The sequence below is a fragment of the Bicyclus anynana genome, chromosome 16 (assembly GCF_947172395.1).
Source record: "Bicyclus anynana chromosome 16, ilBicAnyn1.1, whole genome shotgun sequence".
NCBI lineage: Eukaryota > Metazoa > Arthropoda > Insecta > Lepidoptera > Nymphalidae > Bicyclus > Bicyclus anynana.
In genome coordinates this window covers 8,668,250-8,689,257 of record NC_069098.1, presented here as the reverse complement: position 1 = coordinate 8,689,257, position 21,008 = coordinate 8,668,250, and the positions used below count along the sequence as shown (strand labels likewise).

General features: G+C 33.5%; 3 protein-coding genes across 4 annotated transcripts; 2 read left to right on the top strand and 1 right to left on the bottom strand.

Annotated features, from left to right (window-relative positions):
- Positions 1-268: 268 nt before the first annotated feature.
- On the top strand, positions 269-2,694 carry LOC112044017 (N-alpha-acetyltransferase 30). Its single transcript, XM_024079734.2, has 2 exons — positions 269-1,334; positions 2,237-2,694. The coding sequence occupies exons 1-2, from the start codon at positions 621-623 to the stop codon at positions 2,399-2,401; spliced, it is 879 nt and encodes a 292-aa protein (XP_023935502.2). The 5' UTR covers positions 269-620; the 3' UTR covers positions 2,402-2,694.
- Positions 2,695-2,808: 114 nt separating this feature from the next.
- LOC112044018 (NEDD8-activating enzyme E1 regulatory subunit) lies at positions 2,809-4,599 on the bottom strand. Its single transcript, XM_024079735.2, has one exon. It carries the CDS (start codon positions 4,456-4,458, stop codon positions 2,848-2,850), a length of 1,611 nt encoding a protein of 536 aa, XP_023935503.1. The 5' UTR covers positions 4,459-4,599; the 3' UTR covers positions 2,809-2,847.
- A 710-nt stretch (positions 4,600-5,309) lies between these two features.
- Positions 5,310-20,387, top strand: LOC112044030 (transmembrane protein 185A). 2 transcript variants are annotated; one of them, XM_024079750.2, is made up of 7 exons: positions 5,310-5,505; positions 5,580-5,756; positions 8,033-8,240; positions 8,925-9,060; positions 10,882-11,012; positions 12,482-12,605; positions 13,861-20,387. In XM_024079750.2, the coding sequence occupies exons 1-7, from the start codon at positions 5,456-5,458 to the stop codon at positions 14,106-14,108; spliced, it is 1,074 nt and encodes a 357-aa protein (XP_023935518.1). In that variant the 5' UTR covers positions 5,310-5,455; the 3' UTR covers positions 14,109-20,387. The 2 variants fall into 2 exon arrangements, with proteins under 2 accessions (XP_023935518.1, XP_023935519.1); XM_024079751.2 differs by having other exon boundaries at positions 5,313-5,505; positions 8,925-9,054.
- Positions 20,388-21,008: the final 621 nt, after the last annotated feature.

Sequence of the window (21,008 nt, the reverse complement as noted above, 5' to 3'; positions counted from 1 at the left end):
CTATGCCATTGAACTACACAAACTGACATTTTTAGGAAAGCTTTACACGACGAAAGCGATTACAACAATGAAACATCGATTCTATAGCAACAGTTTACGCGTTAGATCATTGATTTCTGATCTTTGCCAGATGGGTTAGCGAGGCAGGTCCTGTTATTAGTGGTCGAAGGCGAAAACACGAAACAGTAGACAGGGTTACCATATTATCGGTACGACACCAGCGCCCTCACATTCACGTTATTATCTATGTGTCAAATAAAAAAAAAGGCAACATTGATCACAATATATCAATCATCAATTTTTTGCAATGTGATTGTGGAGGGATTGAAATTGGACCTATCGTAATTATTAAAAAATCATTGAAATATTTTCGTATGTCTCGTTTCAGATTATTAACTTTTGTATAAAAAACAATTCTACTTTAAGAAAATAGATTAGTACTGTCAAATTACGTTTTGTATCCAAGGTATACTTTTGTACCAAGATGTCCGTGGTATTCTCATACGATTTTGACAAGAAAATGTTTGTATAATCCTGGCTCCTGCAATGCTTTTGTAAAAGTTATATATGAGCTTATGATTGTTTGAAAGTGTACATAATATAGATAGAATAACACTAATATGAATCGTCTAGCCGAGGAAAATGTGCAAAATATTAAGTGCAATCAAAACTGTGCAAGCACGAAAAACAAAAGTAAAAAGGCCAAAGATCCTCCGGAAACGACAAACGAAATAAATAAATTAAATGAAGACAAACTAAGTGACGCGTTAGTTAACACACTTCATATTAAACTTAATAGTAACCTTACTAATGGTACAAGTGATCATTCTAATGCTAGTGTCAAAGATTTAAATGCAGAACTTATAGCACAAGACGCAGCGCCGAGTGAGGTCCCGACAATTGTAAATAGTGTACAGTGTAGTGACGTCGCGACCTCTAGAGAGGACTCCAGCCCCAACCCCTGTGACGGCATCAAGATACACAGCCAAGACATAGAACCAGACACATGTGAGATCTTGTCCCTCGCCAATGTACATAACGAGGAAATTGACATCATGGCATATGAATCTGAATTACAAATGCCAGAAATTATGAGACTTATACAAAAGGATCTCTCTGAACCTTACTCTATCTATACATATAGATATTTTATTCATAACTGGCCTAAACTTTGCTATTTAGCAAGTCACGAAGGCAAATATATTGGTGCCATTGTATGTAAGTTAGATATGCATCGAAATGTTGTTAAAAGAGGATACATAGCCATGCTGGCTGTTGATGAGAAATATAGGAAAAGGAAGATTGGCTCTAAACTAGTACAGAAAGCAATACAGGTAAGTTGGTTTGGGATTTAACATTGGACTGGTTGGATTGATTGAGAAAAGATGATAGTAGTACTCGACTTATTTGCTGGAACATTTGTCTGAAAACTGCCAAATTACCCTATAATACACAAAATCACATTTCAATTAAAAAAACCACGACACTTGGCAAAAAATTGCTGGAGCGGATGTATGTTTTGCGCCAGTATGCCTTAGATGTCTTTTTCTACATTCCTCGGCCTCTTTCAATCTTGGCTAGGCTAAAAACATAACACATGAGAAAGATATATTTTTTGATTTCATAGCTATTGGTGGACAAGGCTCTCTCCCTCTCTGTAGCCTGTGCCTACAGATCAAAAGATCTTCCTGAGGTCATAATTTTTTCTCTATCAAGTTAACCAGTTTCTAAACATCAACAACATCATGTTAAATAGATGTTTACTTTTTAGTGTGCTTTAATGGAAAACATTATATTCAGTGAACAATTCATTCAATTGTTGTTTTTAAGGAATTTTTATCTGCCACCTCATCCTTTATACATTTTGCTTGTGTATGAATTAATGCAGTATGTTCTACTAAAGAATGTTAGCTCAATGTAATTTTCATTCTCTTTAAGATGGATACTTTAGCATGGGCAATTTGTGAATAATATATTGAGGTGTTGAAAAAAAATCCTCCCAATCTCATTACTCTGTCTCTATTGTATGGGACATTAGAATTAGACCCACTAAGCCCCTCCTATGTATGTTAGAATGCTTCAGGGCAAGTATGTCTTGCATGCAACCAAGTGAAAAGAAATAGACAAAATGTTGTCCAATTGCAGATGGGTTGTAGCAGTATTTCTGGTTGCCCCACAATAGGTTAAAAGTGTACTTCTCTTCACTCACTCACACTAATTCTTATTTTTCTTACAGGCTATGATAGAGGATAATGCAGATGAGGTTGTATTAGAAACAGAAATCACAAATAAACCTGCACTAAAACTATATGAGAATTTGGGATTTGTGAGAGACAAACGCTTATTTCGATACTATCTTAATGGTGTAGATGCATTACGGTTGAAATTATGGCTAAGGTGAAATATGTAGGTAATGAATGGGAATTCTCAATGTTGTGTTTATGTCACTGTGGTGACTACCGTCACAGGTTTTGTTTGAAACCATGTTGTTATCGTGGTATAACCTAAGAAGCCTGCCTGAATTATAGCCAAATGTATAGATTGTTTGATTTTTTTTTGGACATGTGATGTTTTATTTTATCTAATTTATGTGTTGAAAATTGTTAAATAAATGTTTTCTGCAATTTCTTTTATATCTCAATAGATAAATGATATAATAATATCTTAATTGAAATACACAACTTTGAAGAATTACATTGTTCCTTTATTTTAGTTCCCTGTAACCTAATACTTTTATTGCTGATTGGAACATGATATTTGTGTAGAATTTTATATTAATTCTAATCAGAAGCCAATTAGAAAAAAACATTTATAAATGCTTATTCCTTTATTTAATAATATTAATATTTAAAATGTAAATGTGGCCGTATTAGTAGAAGCTCCGTCATATATAAATGTGTTATTAACAGGGTTGTATTGCTTAGTAACTATTTTTATAGCCTCATGAGCAATGCATCCGCCGAGGAAAGCTGAAACACTATGAATCTCTGTTCCACCATATCTACACATTTCATGGATATGATCATCTTTGGAGAATGGTGAACATGATATATCACTAAGCAATTTTGAAACACATATTTTTAGCTTAGCTATGTCCGCTTCCGGCTCCCATTCTCCTGGTGCTCGACAATGTTCAGAACGGAACATTTCAGCAGCTCTTAGGAGTATATAATGAACCATCATCACGTCTGGCTCTTCTAAGTACCTGGCAATGTAAGAGGCTACATTATTACTGCCCAACTGGTACTCCATGGCTATGTTAGAACCTTTTATAAGATGTAAATCATGCGAATGTCTACAAAACAGTTTAACTTCTGCTTCACTTATACTTTCACAGTGTAGCTGTGCCACTATTTCTTGCACTTTCCTATATACAATCTCTGCTTCCATGGCCGCTTGGTTGCGATACATAGTTTGAAGTTTAACATAATGCTCTGTTGAAGATGTCATGTCTGGTATTACACCTCTCAGTGGCAGCTTGCTCTTTCCCTCTGATTCAATGAAATTTCTTAAAGCTGAACACATTATCCAAAATGGTAAACTGTCCTTAGTTAAATTAGTAGCTGAACTACAATATAAGAGTTCTTGAATTTTTACAGGTAAAAAAGTAGGAATTAACGCAGTATTCACAGCTCTGAGCGCTTCTTCAAAATTCTCTTCTTCAATAGGTATACCATTTTCATCCTTTCTGATGAAACTTTGAATGATCTCTTTGATTTCATTTTTTTCTTTCCTACTCATAGGCCACCGGTTTTGGTTCACTAGTTGCCACTTTTGGACAGCTTTGTATAAAATAACTATCCAGGGTATTTGGCCATGATCTTTTAAATCTACAGTATCAATATTGAAGTTAGACAAGTATTCAGAGAGAGCTGGAAAAGGAATATCTAATCTTAACCCAATTTGCTCATTTTCTGGATGAGTTTCAACAATTGCATGCTCTTTAATTTGTATCCTGAATGATCCCAAAAATCCAACTGACCTACATAACATAAAAGGGACATTAATATCCCATAGGTGTTGAGCTAAATCTTGTATGATTTTTTCTCCAAGAGATGTGGCAACAACAACACTGAAAGACTTGAAAAAGTCAGGGTTTTCTTGCAATATTTGTTCAGTAGGTTCTTGTACAGCATGCCCCTGCACAGCGGGGTTTAACTCCAGCAGTAGGCGCAGAGTTTCGGCAGCCCTATTTTGACCTTTACTGGAACACTCCAAAAAGAAGTTGCTGCCTATATCTTCTTCACTGACTATGTTGTGATCGACAATGGTAATGGCTCCTACGCCGGGAAGAACGATAGACTTTAATATTTCTGTACCAAGGGCTGTGGCGTTTATTAAACATATATGTCCATTTTCGAGGGCAGTTTGTCCATGATCACCCCATAACCGCAGTTGCCGGTCGTATTGCTTGTTCTTTTCACTTTGCTCAGGTGATTTAGGTGAAGGTGAAGCCATTTTATTATTTTTATTGTTATTAGTACTGCAATGCTTAATTTAAATCGCGACTTTATATATAATTACTGTTTTTCAAAACTCAGTGTTTTTTTTTTAAATTTATTTTACGACCTTGGAAAACTCAGTGAAGTCAAGTCAATCCACAGATTAGTAGATATCTATTGACAGTTGCACAAATGCACACAGATTATTAGATACCTACTCTAAATTTATTTTGCATTTGTGTCCACAGACCATACTAGTACTTTAGCCTCAACCAAAGAATTTAAACTCCAAATGGAAGAAGTGAATCTACATACACGAAATCGTTGGACATAGCTGCGACATTATTTCCGCATACAAAATATTTTTGAATACACGTCAGCGGCAATTTTAAATGGGATTTTTGTTTTTTTTTTATCGAGGTTTAATAAAACACATAACTTACTTTAAAAATACAAAAAAAGATGAAAATGTTTTTCTAATGTTACGCGGGATCGAACAGCATTATTGTATCATACCTTGTCGTACCTTGGTTATGGTTATACACCAGTAGTCCATATTACTACGTAGAATTAAGTTAAAATTAATGAACGCTTTCTGTCTGATATGATGTCTGAAAATAGCTGACCAATTTGTATTTGAGTACGTGTCTACATTATTAACTAACAATTAATAAAATAATAACGGTAACACTCACTACGTTTTTTAGCTAATACGACTCACATCAAATAATCATTCGGAACATTGTCTATTACCAAGTAATTTATTTCCGCAACCAACCATGGATAATCTCTTAAAGTCAAAAAGTCTTTGAAGTTTCGGCCCCTTGGTCTTCAATCTTCATTAATCACATTATTCATTTGTCGTCTGTAACAGCTGTACTCTGTGGTCAAGTCAATCAAATCAAAAGTCAAAAATTAAATTGTCTTTTTTTTTAGAGCAATAAAAATTACTACCCAAACACAAAGTGATCGTGAAATGAAATTGAAAACATTTAATATAATTAAAACATTGAATGTGTATGGAGATGAATTTACAGACACTATTCCAGGATTTTAATCCCAGGTAAGGGAGATCCTCTTACCAGCAATATTGAGTATAATCATTTTTCATTTTACAATCTTTTTTTAATTTAATAGTAAATTCGTCGTTCACACCTGTTTGCTGATATTCACGGCTCTGTTAGCCCTAAAGTTGGATAATTCCATAACATGGTCGTACTGGGCCGTGTTTACGCCAATATGGATTTGGAAATTCCTGGTTGTCCTCGGTGCATCAGTTGGGACGTATGTTTGGTGGCAGTATCCTCATTTCAGGTCAGTATATTGCAAATTATCTATTTAGTTGTGTTACACAAAAACATAGAAACAAGTTATAATGTAGGTCAGATCATTTGTGTGGATTATGACAATCTCAAAGCTAGTTGAATTAATTGAAACTTTACTTTCATCTCTGTATCATGGCATTAATTAATTTTATATCTTGTTCTGTTACTAGTAGAAGTTACATAATAATGCATAAAAAATAATTAAGAGGTTACACAATTATTTAATTTTGAAATATAAACATAATTAGTGACTATATATATATCTTGGCAACTTCGTTCGTAACACTCCCGATGTAGCGCGCGGGCCGGGGGGCGTGTAGCGATGAATGAAAAACCCATGACTGATGCACGTCACTTCCCCGCACGCATGACTTCACACCCACATAGTCTTTCCCCCTGTCGCCCACATATGGGAGTGTTATCAACAAACTTGGCAGACTATAAAGCCTTACTCAATGTGCACTGTTTACTGACACTCAAATGTATGTAAAATGTAGTAAAATGTAAAATGTATGTTATTTCTTATTATTATTAATGTATTGTTTATTAATAAAATGTTATTCAAAATATATTAACTATATCTAATTGTTCTAAGCTTTTTTCAAATTTATTTTCATTAATTTAATTCAAGTTAGTTATAATTATCATGAGTGACTATTGATTTATTCATTTTCAATTTGTTTGTTGGTAAACAGTGCACTTTTACTATGGCTTGTATAGTATGGTATAAAATGTTTATGAACATAGTTTTCCTTGCTTAAATAATGATTTAAAAATAGCAAATGTTGAGGTTATTGTGGGCTCTTAGCAGAACCTGTGAAGCCAGTGGTAGAGTCTACAATAATCAAATTTCACATTTGAAAACTAAGCCTGCTTGAAAGAAACAAATTTTGATCATAAAGCATTATGTTCTAGCATCATAGTCAAAGACTTCATTTAAAATTTTCAATTTAAATATATCTTTTTCTTATTCTATGTAAAATTAATTGCATAATGTAAAATTTTAATTTTAATATGAAAAATAAGTAATAATTTTAGTCATTATTGTGACTAGACAATCTGAATTTCAAAAGCTGGATAGTTAGTGAATATTTCATTTTGTTTACTTGTGCCATAATTAACCTTATTTCCTTAAATATAAATACACAAACCAAATAAATAGCATAAACTCCATGTAACAATGAAATGTATTTGTAATTGTTTTAAAAAACCATTTTTTGTTTGTACCTCATGTGTTTAGTAACTAATTAAATTTAGTCCTTACAAGAGAACTATGTCTAGCTGTGGATGTGATGTGATGAATCCCCTGGCCACCATGGATTTTTCCAGGATAATAAGTAGCCTTTATGTTGCTCAATAACCTCCAGTCCAAATCCATTCAAAAGCCCAGACAAAACTTCTCTATTGTTCTTTAGTATTGTGAAAATACCTTTAAGCACTTTATTAAACACAGTTACTTTGAAATCTTCTTCTTCTTCTTCTTGATGTCGCAGATTCTTCTCGATGGTCTTCTCAAGGTCACTGTATCGTGTTGACTGTTACCGATCTATTGTGATCGCCACTGAACTAGATTTCCCCTCCAATGCTGGTTGCCGCCAGGTACAGCAGCAGTTTCTTGACTAGGATGTGTTTTACAGTGAAATGCCTTAAGTGGAGGTTGCGTTTATGTATTAGAGCTGGGCATAGAATTTGCTTGTGCCTCAAGACAGAGTCCTAGAGAGGTGTTTCCTCTGCCTCTAGACAGAGTCTGCACAGATCTGTGTCCTGGAGTTTAAGATTGTACATATGTCTGTTAAGTCCACAGTGTCTAGTAAGTGCCCGCACTAAAATACATAGGTTTTTCCTACTGAGCGCTAGTAGGTCTGAAGCAGCCTTTTTATTGATGGATTTTACCAGCGCTTTAGAGTGATTCATTCCTGCAAGTTTTCTCCAGCGAATGAGAGTGTCGTAGTATTTGAAAACACAGACAGACACTTCAATTTCGTGTATATGTATTGACTAGCGGACACCGACGACTTCATCCGCCCTACGACCTTTTTAATCCGGCCCTGTTGTAAATCCATTATTAGCGTATATCTACTATTAACTACCTCCCTGCCCAATTTGATATTTGTTTGTGGTTTTTGAGACTTTGTGATGAGTTGACCTGGTATAAAACATTACAACTAATCTAAAATTGTGCTTCTGCTTTGTCAAGCAGTTCTGTTATTTACACAAACTTCTTCATAAAATAGAATGTCTATACTAATGAAAAACATATTGCAGGTTAGAAGGTGAAGCCTACATTCACTACAAAGCAATGTTAATAAGTCTAGCCATACATTTAATATTGCTCATGTTTGAGCTTCTGGTATGTGACCAGTTGACGACTAGCCGCCATGTTTGGATACTTGTCTTCATACCGCTTATATTTATAAGCATAGTATCCATTGCGATCTGTATATGGTGTGTGAAACATGATAGGAGCTATGAGGTTTGTATTACTTATTTATTTATAATGCACAATCTTCAATTGTTCTATCTTAGTACCCAAATATTGATGAAACCATACACCTACAGCCAGTTCCTTCATGTAAAGCTAAAGTAACAGTAAAAGTAGTAAGTAGTAAAGAAGACTTTATTTTTCAGTGAATAAGACCGTCACTTTTGATTTATGACGTTACTTCGACTGTTACTTGCGATGAAGAAACTGGCCGATAGTCTGGAAATATGATGCCGCATTGAACAACAACTTACACCAATTGTTTAATATGAGTACCAGAAAACTCTTTCGGGCAGCACTCAATAAAATAAAATTAGCCTTTATAAATGCTAACCTCGGGTAGGAGTTGGCAACACTCCTGAAGTTGCGCGCGGGGTGGGGGGCGTGTAGCGATAAATGGAAAATCCACGACTGATACACGTCATTTTCCTGCCCGTCGCCCGCATATCATGGGAGTGTTACCAACAAACTTACCAGACTATATCAGGAGAAGAAGAAGACATACCCATAACACAGGTTACATTCACTTTGGGGCTAGATAGTAAAAAATAAATATAAAAAAAATCATTACAAAATTATAAACCAAAATCATTACAAAATTATAAACCTCATGGAATCTTAGAATACAATAGAGTTACTACAAGGATTATAAGAACAAAATACAATTTATTTCAGTTGGAGCTGTTTTGTGCTGTAAATATACTGCAATTCATATTTCTGGCATTGAAATTGGATGAATTCATAAACTGGTCGTGGGAAGTTGTCTTTGTGCCATTATGGATACTCATGTGTCTCAGCCTTGTAGGTGAGTGTATGTATATTTTTATTCTTTTTTTGTACATAGTACAATTGTTATATCATTATCATCACCATCATAATTTTATTTTATGAATATTTGTCAATGTCTTTTTAAAAATGGCCAATATTCATGTTTCCCCCTACTAGACGTAAAACACCGTTCAAAGTGGGCATGACAATGGTCCAGGGCAAGTGGGGATTGAACAATGACCTCTCGGTGATGAGTCCAACCCATTGACCTTAGAAGACCTAAATTTCAAAATTTTCATTTTCACCATCTGATTACTTACTGACTACTAGTAATCTCTCAGTCTGGACTAGTAATCTCTCAGTGTTTGGTTGCTCATAAACCTTTTTTTTAGATTATCTACAAGTTAGCCCTTGACTACAATCTCATCTGATAGTAAGTGGTGATGCAATCTAAGATGGAAGCATGTTAACTTGTTAGGAGTAGGATGAATCCACACCCCTTTCGGTTTCTATACATGACATCGACCGGAAAGCTAAATCGCTTGGCGGTACGTCTTTACCGGTAGAGTCGTAACTAGCCTCGGCCGAAGCCTCCCACCAGCTAGACCTGGATTAATTAAGAAATCCTCAATCGGCCCAGCCGGAGATCGCAGAAACCCAGGACCTCTTGTAAATCCCCCGCGCTTACCGCTGCATCACGGAAGCCGTGAAAACTGAACAACGTACTGTGATTACTTACTGTATAGTATATCATCACAGCAACTACAACAATTCTACTACTAATGGAACTGTTTTACAACAACAACAACTGAAAATTGCAACTGCACCTGGCTACAACTGACATTACTAAATATACATTAGATTATAGACAATAAATTTATATATACATTAGATAAATAGATATTAAATAATAGATAAATAAATATTTATATACATTAGATTATAGACTTATAAAAGTAACGTAATTATTATGCTTTTATAAAATCACGTAAACGACTGTGACTCAATTTTACATTAAAGCATTTTAGTTTCATCAGTATAATGTACCTGTAAATAAAATATATCTTGGTCACCCTAGCGATTATTGGAAAATTATTCAAATTAGTTTTAGAAAATAAAGTGGTGTATCTACCATTTTCATTTTCTCCATTAATTACGGGACAGCCTGTATAGAATATACTGATTCTGCACTTCCGTAAGTTGGCGATACCTCTTCATCAATTACGACATTTTTTTTTTCGTAAAATAATGTGACTTTATTAATGGATACGTACGAGAAACATAAATCCCAGCGGATGTCGCTATTTCGAGATCTAGACCAGACATTTTCCTTTTGTCCAAACAAACTAAGCGAATAGTAGTTGTAGAGCTTACTTTGCCGTGGGCGACTAACATTCCGAAGGACCACAGTATAAAAGTGAATAAATATTATGATCTAACAAATGAACTAACTAAAAATGGCTATGTAGTTAGTCTGTACGCCATAGCAGTAGGTGCGAGAGGATTACCAGCAAAATCTCTCTATAACTTGCTTAAAGACCTTGGCCTCTCTAGAAGTGCAGCTAGTTCTATATTAGAATGAGTATCCAAAGCTGCTCTAATAGGATCTTACCAAATTTATCTAGGCAGGGAGAACAACACGAGCAGAGAACGGGAAGTGTTGATCGATCGTCAAGGAATTCCTTAACCCTGCATCCTGTAGTCACAAGTTCAAGACTCTGCCGGAGTTTTTCTCTCTACCACGCGATGGACCCGGCACCCGCACGGTGAATCCATGGAATGCTAAGATATTCGTCTCATACAGACAGAAGTTTGTGATCACATAAATAAATAATTTTCTATAACATTGTACGAACAATTTCAGGGGTGCTCTACAGTATAATATTCGCCGGTATTTTGCTGCGAACTCCGGAAGTTAATATTCAACAGAGACGAACTAGTTTCAATTCGGCCTTAGCTTACACTTTCACTGTTATACCTATATTAGTGTTTCAGGTATGTATGACAATGAAATATGGTTTACTTACATGGTTAATCTATACTTATAATAAAACTGTAACAGGTCAAATTCTGTACATAGAAGATATTTTCTGTCTGTCTGTCCGTGATTTTCTTGGCCGGGCATCACGCTGAAACTACTGAATGAATTTAAATGAATCTTGGCACTTTTTAAGACCATAATACGGAGAAGGTTAGGTTAGGATACTTTTTATTGCGAAAATTTAATAAGAAGGGGGTGAAATAGGGGTTGAAATTTTTATAGAAAGTCCTTGATTTTTAGAGTTACAGTTTTTAATATTTGTTCATAAATCATGAAAAAAATACAAAATATAATGTGATTCAAAAAAAAATTAAATTTCAACCCCTAAGGTTATGACATAAGCCCTATGACATAGGGCTATGACACTCACAAATAATGTGACCTTCTAGTGGTAAAAGAATTTTCTAAAATCGGAAAAAGTAGACAGATTACCCTCTATACAACACCACAAACTTTACCCCTGTATAATATTAGTATAAAAGGATTGTCTAAGCTCCATATCCTATAGGATATGTACCCAGGGAAGTCACTGGCCCTTAAGACACGGGCTTACCTAGTTTAAGGGCCAGGACGTTATTGCAATTTATGTATTGAGTTTTTTCAAATAAAAAATTCTTATTCTTATTCTCTCTCCCATGAGAGAAGCCTGGCCCTCTAGTAGGCCCTCAAAAATAAATGTATGCAGTATGGATAATTGTAGGATAATAGGGTAGTTGACGCACGTCAAATTTAATATAAACAATATTAATTTCGTGTAGTACTTGGAATAAGTGTCTGAAATATATTGATATCAATTAATAAAAGTTAAGGATTTCATAGAAAACTTTAAAACATTGAAAAATTATGTATGAATTATTAAATTTTTCCAAACGTCAAAAACTGTCGTCTATCTTGTGACGTCACCATGTGACTTGATGTCATTGAAGGAATATATGTATAACATATACTAATATTATAAAGCTGAAGAGTCTATCTTGTGACGTCACCATGTGGCTTGATGTCATTGAAGGAATATATGTATAACCTATACTAATATTATAAAGTTGAAGAGTTTGTTTGTTTCATTGATTGAACGCGCAAATCTCAGTAATTACTAGTCCAATTAAAAAAAATCTTTCAGTGTTAGATAGCCCATTTATCGAGGAAGGCTATAGGCTATATATTATCCCCGTATTCCTACGGGAACGGGAACCACGCGCGGCGTCAGCTAGTTAACTAATAATTTTGTCAAACACTCAGTTTGGTTAAGGTTTAATGTTAACGTGACGTCATGAAACAGTTTTGGCTTCTTCATTTTCTCATTCATTCATCTCTCAAAAAATATTATAATTTATTTTCAATCTAGTAGAATGCTAATGAACAATTTAAGGCCCTTTTAATAAAAGTGTCAACTAGCCTATTAGCGTATCCTTCCATCCACCAGGTCCTGCTGACGAATAAGTTGGACGATGGCCTGTCTCTCACCTACATAGTGGTCGTGAGCCCGCTGTTTGTGACGTACGCTACCCTCATCATCATGTCGTTCAGCTCTAAAGGCGGAAACAAATGTAAGTACTAGTTGTAAACTGTATTCACTACTAACATACCCCTATAGGTCTAAGATGTGCGCCACGCCATATCCCGAAATGAGTAAAAGACAAATGTCAACCAATAGCGAATCTATTGAAAAAGAAAGAGATATTCCAACTCTGACCAAATTGAAATGATGAATTCCATATAAAATTACCCATAACAGTGTTTACTATTTTATCGCTATCTTTGTCCTACTAATCTTTAGAGTTTTTTCTTAAACCTTTGTAAAAAAACGAATATAAAATATTAAATTGCTATTAGTAAGTTTTAGAGACACTATCAGACAATGCATTTTTATAGACGCTTACATAATATAACAATCTTTAGCTGATATTTTTGTCAGTTTTTAAACTTTTCCATAATAATTATATTCGTAAGTAGAATGAATTAAATTTCAAATTATTAAAATTCAACAACAAGTCCACAATTACATTATGGTATATGGACTGAAAATAAAGTTAAGAAAGTAAAGACTCATATTTTTAGGGTGATTCGGCATACGGAAGGACTTTTGTCAGTTCCTACTCTCCGTATTCCCACTTCTGCAAGAATACGCGAACATAGCGTACAATAACAATGTTATATCTCTAAGAATAGTTATTTAAAATTCAGAAGCAAATCCATTTGTTCATTATAATATATGGACTGAAAATAAAGTTGGCTCCATATTTTTAGGGTGGTTCGGTATACGGAAGGACTTTTGTCAGTTCCTACTCTCCGTATTCCCACTTCTGCAAGAATACGCGAACATAGCATACAATAACAATGTTATATTTATAGGTATAGTTATTTAAAATTCAACAAGTACACAATTACATTATGGTATATGGACTGAAAGTAAAGTTGACTCCATATTTTTAGGGTGGTTCGGTATACGGAAGGACTTTTGTCAGTTCCTACTCTCTGTATTCCCACTTCTGCAAGAATACGCGAACATTGCGTACAATAACAATGTTAAATAACTAAGAATAGTTATTTAAAATTCAGCAAGAAATCCATTTTTTCATTATGATATATGGACTGAAAATAAAGTTGACTCCATATTTTTAGGGTGGTTCGGCATACGGAAGGACTTTTGTCTGTTCCTACTCTCTGTATTCCCACTTGTGCAAGAATACGCATACATAAATAACAATGTTATATCTCTGGGTTTAGTTTTTTTTAAATCAACAAGTCCACAATTACATTATGGTATACAGACTGAAAATAAAGTTGACTCCATATTTTTAGGGTGGTTCGGCATACGGAAGGACTTTTGTCAGTTCCTACTCTCCGTATTCCCACTTCTGCAAGAATACGCGAACATTGCGTACAATAACAACGTTAACCGCTCCACGGGCGTACCCACCGACCCCAACCAAGAGCCTTACAGAGACGACGCAAACAGAAAGGTCAAAGAGAAGAAGCAGAAGAATCAAAAGAAAAACGAAGCTTTGAAGCCAGTTGTGCCTGTGACCAGTATAGACATGCCTGATTGATTAATCTTTAACCACAAAACGGGTTATAAGTGCTGAAATGTGTGTTCACTTGTTAGATGTTTGTTCTATGTAAATATCGAGCTTCTATATTTAACGAAGCAATACAGTTTGTTAAGTTTGTTTTAGTGATGTAACGAATATTTTTTTGTCGGGTCTATTATCGATATTCCCGTATATGTTTGTATACGAGATATACGAATAACGCTCGCTAAGTCTGTATTCAGCACATATTTTGTCAGATTAATAAGTAATTTGATTATTCAAAATCTTAACACTTTAAATAAACATTTTGCTAAATAATTAGACTGTAGACGTCTTTCAAAATGATGTTGTTATTTAAAAAAATAGAAAATAATAAATATGGGCTTAAAACACCACACAGTTTTTTGAAAATGAAAAACAATTGGGCTTATTAGAATGAAATGAATCGCAAAACTTTTATACACAAGGTTACTTAGGTACTTCTAAGTTCCATGTTGTGCAACGAATATATTAAGTTGTTGCCAGACAATGCAGTGCTGTGGCAGAATAAGTTTTATAAATAAATAATACACAAGTCTTATTATGCAAATATTCAAAGTTCTTTTAAGTCAACATATGGTTAATCACAAAAGAAAATTGTATGCCATATGTATACTGACTCGATATTCATTACTTCACTAGTTGTTTTAGCAATAAGCTATTTTTGTATAAGTGATATTAGATATTACAGGATATTAGTAAATATTTAATTTGACTAAAATACGTTTTTTACACATTGGCCTGAGTGTAGATACTATTACCAAATTGATAAGTTGAGTTGACATGTTTCGGTTTGAGTTAATAATTTGTTTTGTCTTAATTTATTAGGCACACGTTTCATTGACTCTAAATCGTTAAAAATACAATATTTTTTTATTGATGTCCTTTCATAGCAAACAAAATCAATTTATATTTGATCAATTTGGTTTGATATTTGGTATTACATATATTTCGAATGGAGAATTATTTAGTGCCTATTTCACTATGTTACTATTATAAAAAATATAAATGGGTAATTTGAGGGTTAGTATTAAAATAGTTATATAAAGTTGCTACATATTTTCTGTACATAATGTAAATCCTCACAATTACTATTTATTTAGTACTGGAAGTAATATAAATGTCACGTCATTGGCCCTACTCCCTATTATTTTAGTGCATTCTAGAAGATATCACAGATTTATTAAAATATTTATCTCGCACAAAAAAAAAAATATGCATATCAGACTTGAAAATATCTTTAAATAAATAAAATATCTCCAAAAACTATGAATGAAATAGTAAAAGTTATAGGTCTTAACAAATATTAAGACATAGTGCGACACAAAAGAGTAGAAAATAAATGTAGTCACTTATTGTCGTTTTTATAGTAACACTGTGTTCTGTCATCCACTCAGGACTGTAAGTACCTTGATACTTGATAATAAAAATAATTGATATTTTGTTCTAGAAGTAGGTAATATTATGTTCTTATTTTAAATAAGATAAGATGATCTGTTGAAACTTACTGTAACTACGACACCCTTATTCGCTGGAGAAAACTTCCAGGAATGAATCACTCAAAAGCGCTAGTAAAATCCTTCAATAAGAAGGCTGCTTCAGACCTACTAGCGCTAAGTAGGAAAAACCTATGTATCTTAGTGCGGGCACTTACCGGACACTGTGGACTCAATAGACACATGTTCAATCTTAAACTCCGGGACACAGATCTGTGCAGACTCTGCCTAGACGCAGAGGAAACACCTATGCACATCTTATGCAATTGCCCAGCTCTAATACATAAACGCAACCTCCACTTAGGGCATTACACAATGGATCCAGAGGAGGTGAAACACATCCCAGCCAAGAAACTGCTGCTGTACCTGGCAGCAACCAGTATTGGAGGGGATATCTAGTCAGTGGCGATCACAATAGATCGGCAACGGTCAACGTGATACAGGACCTCAAGAGACCTGCAGAGCCGCGACATCAAGAAGAAGAAGAAGAAGAAGATCTGTTGAAAATAATATTACTGTCCAAATAAATTCATGAATATATTTGGAAAATACTTACATCGCTATTTAGTCGCTAACATCATATTATGGTTACTAAGATAGTTAATTACATGATTAACATTTATTAAATTTAAAAGAAAGTAAATCTCATCTTAAAATATCTTAAAATTGATATTTATTGTAAATTCTTCTGGTAATTATCCGAATTTCCATTATTATTTTAATAATCTGACAAAACTATCAAATAATCAACAATAATTGTTTGCTCTATAATGACAGATCTTTGTGATAATGACAGTAAATTTGGTGTTGCCACACAGCTAGTTTATTTGTTCCATTTTTATTAAATTCTACTCTTTTATGCCGCACTAAACTTCTAATTGAAGCAATTGTAAATAGTATTTATGAATGGGTACAATAATGAATTTAAGATCGTGTTAGCTTAGTAAAAGATATTTTTCTTACACAAGCATCATCCATACATGTACATTGTATATTAACGTTTTTATCTATAGTAGTTACCAAGGAGTATAAATTTAACTGATGAAATGCGTTTTGGTAAACATATTATGGTCTTAGTTATTTTATATAAGCTGATACATTGTCAGCCAGTGCTTCTGCCATAAGTACGAGTAAATATGACAACTATGGACTTATGGAGTTAGGATCATGGTGATTATGGTCTTCTTAACAATGAGACCCTCTATCGTCTATGTGGAAAGGGGCTGTATTTACAAAAAAAAATTGGGAGAATAAGATCATGTCATCAGACAGTTCAAAGCATTTTTTTAAGTATATTTGCCATATCTTTTAAATAGTCCCATTTCCCTCCAACTAGTCGGGAAAGACTGTCCAACTAGTGGGTACGACAATAGTCCAGCGGAGCGGACCTTTCAAGTAAGCTCTCATCGAATTCTGTAAGATCTCTGAGTATGACAGTAAATAAAAATTTGAAACTTAACCAAACGTAATAAACCAAAATAAAAAACTTCAAGAGTGCAGTTATTAGCTCATCTGTTATTTTTCCCACAATTCATGTGATATTTTGTGTAAATATGGAATATTTTTTCAGTCTTTTTTTTAATTAAGTGAAGATACTCGTATACACAGTTTTATTATTTAAAATATCAATGCAGCTACGTGCAATATTTTTATTTTCTTAAAGGATTATGTGAAAATATACACAACATTATTATTTGAAATATTTCAACGCAGTTATGTGCAATATTTTTAATTTTTTGTAGCTAAATCAAATTCTTTATCAAAATTTTAATTTTGGCATATGTATAGCGAAAAAAGTTTTTCGCTAAAATATTTATGTTAGTAGATACTGCTATTTTCATTTCTGGCACTGAAATTTATTAGAGGTGTGAACTCTACAACATACAATTATCTAAATCGTTAGGATTCGTCAGATATTCGCCAAATACAAACGAATTTGTTCTTCATCGTATTAATATAATCAAATTTCGCAAATGATGTCAAAGTAGGTATAGCTCTGTATCACTTAATTCTGTGTTAAATTTTATCTATATAGTTAACTAGAGTAAATACAGTAAAATTTCGATTATCCTGACGTTATGGATTCATGTTTATCTGCATTGTTACTAGTACTCTCATATGAGTATTTTTTGTTCAAGTAAGGATTTAAAAATAGAAATTAAAATATGAGCTAAAGCTAAAGAATATCGGGTGTCCCGTAATGATTGGATAAAACGCAAATGGTAGCTACACCACCTAATTATCTAAAAGTAATTAATTACAAAAGGAGCATTGAAAAAACTGATTAAAAATCCGAAAAATAAACTAGGTCACCCTATGGATTTATTCAAAACTATTTAAATTAATTGTATTTATTTCAGTGATTTGTGTGTTTTTTCATTAATTACGGGACACCCTGTATATCCGGATTTCTAGTATCTTAATGCGTAACGACAACAATTATACTAGTTTATCGAGGATTGTAATATAGTTTTCTTTTTTTTTACTATGTAACCTTAATAGATATGCGATTCAATGTTTACGATAAGTAACTCAAGACCCATTTATGATGTCGTGACTAACCATAATCCATAACTGCTCACTAATATTTCATGCAGGTAGAATAAACTCTAAATGAACACGAATGCTTTATTACAACGTCATGCTATATGTTTTGTGTTTTTCATGGCTAATGTATTATTCGTAAAACGAACTCTGCAATCTACATCATCTAAACAGAGGAATAAAAACCATGCACTTTTTATGTAAATGTATGCGTTTTGGAAGTTAGACTACGATCTAACTCGATGTTATGTAAAGATTTAGTCTTAGATGTTTGCGATACCAATTTGTTGATGCCCTTGGTACACGGTACCGTACCGGAACGCTTAATCGTTTGGCGCTATGTGTTTACCGATAGGGTGGTAACTATCCATGGCCGAAACCACCAGACTTGACCCATTCATCAACATCAATACATACTTGTATGTAAATAAAATTGAAGTATCTATCTGTGTCTATTTCAACAACAACTAAGTTTTTGCAAATTTTAATAGTTAGATAGCTAGTCAAACTTAAAAAACATGACTGTCTGTCTATCTGTCTAAATGTTTGTTTGTCCGGGGTAATCTCTGGAAAGGCTAAACCGATTTAAATGAGACTTTACTGGTAGATAATGGAGATCATTGAGCAACACATAGGTTACATTTAAGCCCGGAAAATGTTTGGTTTCACTCTGACAAAGCCGCGGGCGTCCGCTAGTAAAATATAAAATCCTGAATTGACCCATATAATTAAATCATAGCAAGCCATTCGATACAGAGTCAGAAAGGTCGTTCAAATCAAGTTAAGTTTTGAAAACAGTTTAGAACTTGCTTTGAAACAAATGTAAGTACAATCAACAGGTGCTTACTTTTCTATGTTTTGCCAATAACATCATATCTATCCATAACAACATTATACTAAAAGGAACTATTTTAAATTTAAATTGTTTAGTATCACAACTTCTGAAGCACTTAGTAACCTATTTCCTGTAAAAAGTTATTCTACTTTTGAAACATTGTTCCTGTTAAAAGTTATCCGAACTTAGTACAGGGAATATGTTTCAACCTTACCCTACTTAACCAGTTTTTATATAATTTTTTTTTACTTTTTATCCTAAATTATAAAATAAGGTGCATCTTGAATACTTAACATTACGTTTCATTGTTGCCTAAGCACAATGCTTTTACATAGTACAGTCAACTAGCTAATTTAGTATTTTTTGTGTGATCGGAAACAGAATCAATTAAAAAAATAGGTAGTAGAATTTAAGTAGAACTTGACTGTACTTTGGGAGCTTATTTTGTTAATAATAGGTAATAATATGTTAAGTAGCAATTAGAGATTGCAATATGAGTATTGTTATATAAAATGTAGATGTGAATAAAATGTACAGGTAATTCAAGAAAATGTTATGCAACGTGTAATAGAAGTCCGAAATAATTTAATTCTATGTATAATTCTCGAGGCATAAAGACACCTTAAGATAATCTTTCTTAACTCTCCGGTATTATGTATTGAATGTATTAGTTTAGAAGCTATTTTGAAAAGTCTAGTTTGTATACATTTGTAGATTCTACTATACCGTTTTGGAATACTGTATATATATAAAAAGGGTATAAATTACTTACACTTCTGAATCTATACTTATAATAAATCTGTAGAGAGGTCAATTCTGTACATGAAATATATTTCCAAAATAACTATCAAGGGGTGATTAGTGATCGATACTGATGCAAAAAATACAATCAGTAAAAATTTTGTCTGTCTGTCTGTATGTTCGTTATAGAAACAAAAAATACTCGACGGATTTTAACGAAATTTGATACAATTGTTCTTCATACTCCTGGGCAGGTTATAGTATACATTTCATCATGCTACGATCAATAGGAGCAGAGCAGTGAAGGGAAATGTTGGGAAAACGGGAGAGGTTACTCCATTTTTAAGCTTCCGTCGCGTGTCCAGCCTTAATGGGTAGGGTAGGTTAGGATAGGGTAGAGTAGGGTTAGGGGTTGAAATTCTACATCGACTTTCACGCGGACGATATCGCGGGCGTCCGCTAGTAATTAATAATTATTTCGGACTTGCTATACACCCTGTATATTAAATCAAATAAATTGTTTACTGTGATATATTCTTCCTGAAGTTGCTTCGCAATACTGTACGGACGATTAGCAAATTATTTTTTATTAAATTAGTATCATTTATTTATTGTTCGTCAATATAAAAATACTTGTACAAATCTATGTAGTTTTTCTTATTTTTAGTTTTTAAAAGCCCTGAGGTGATTATGAAACTTGTTTAAAAAAACGGTTAACGACGGAACGAACGACCTCTTTATTGTAATTTTTAAATACAATAACTAGATAAATATATATATGGAAAATAATCTTGTTTGACTTTTAACTTAATGTGCAGAATAAAATTCACTATGCTTTTGTAGTGTTTATAAACCGAAAGTCGTAACATCGCATTAAAAGTAACTGGACCTTGCGGTTATTCCTAGACAGTAGGAAAATACAATAAAAGTAATTAAATGAAAATAGCATACCTTCCTATATAGGTCTCCATTCCACAGTATTTCAATATTAAAATTATAAATTAGCAGTCTATTTGCTATTAGGAAAATTTAGTTGCTTACGTAATTTTGCGCTATTCGCCTTGAATTTACCTTGAATGCACTGCCTACCAATTATCTAGAAAACTTTGGACAAAGCTCTATAACCTTGCCCTAATATACGAGTATGAGCTCTATTTTATGTAATGCAGCTACACGCGTATGATTAAATAAAAAATAATTAAATATGAGTCTGAAGTAGGTAAGTATATCTATGTAGGGTAGAGCGGAGATAGTTGAGACATT

What these genes read in the sequence shown, in the direction of transcription:
- LOC112044030 (XM_024079750.2), top strand. Translation starts at nt 5,456, where the DNA reads ATGTGTATGGAGATGAATTTACAGACACTATTCCAGGATTTTAATCCC. An exon ending in AACATGATAGGAGCTATGAG is followed by an intron (nt 8,241 to 8,924) that starts GTTTGTATTACT and finishes AATTTATTTCAG; the next exon opens with TTGGAGCTGTTTTGTGCTGT. An exon ending in CTCTAAAGGCGGAAACAAAT is followed by an intron (nt 12,606 to 13,860) that starts GTAAGTACTAGT and finishes CCATATTTTTAG; the next exon opens with GGTGGTTCGGCATACGGAAG.
- LOC112044018 (XM_024079735.2), bottom strand. Translation starts at nt 4,458, where the DNA reads ATGGCTTCACCTTCACCTAAATCACCTGAGCAAAGTGAAAAGAACAAG.
- LOC112044017 (XM_024079734.2), top strand. Translation starts at nt 621, where the DNA reads ATGAATCGTCTAGCCGAGGAAAATGTGCAAAATATTAAGTGCAATCAA. An exon ending in TAGTACAGAAAGCAATACAG is followed by an intron (nt 1,335 to 2,236) that starts GTAAGTTGGTTT and finishes TTTTTCTTACAG; the next exon opens with GCTATGATAGAGGATAATGC.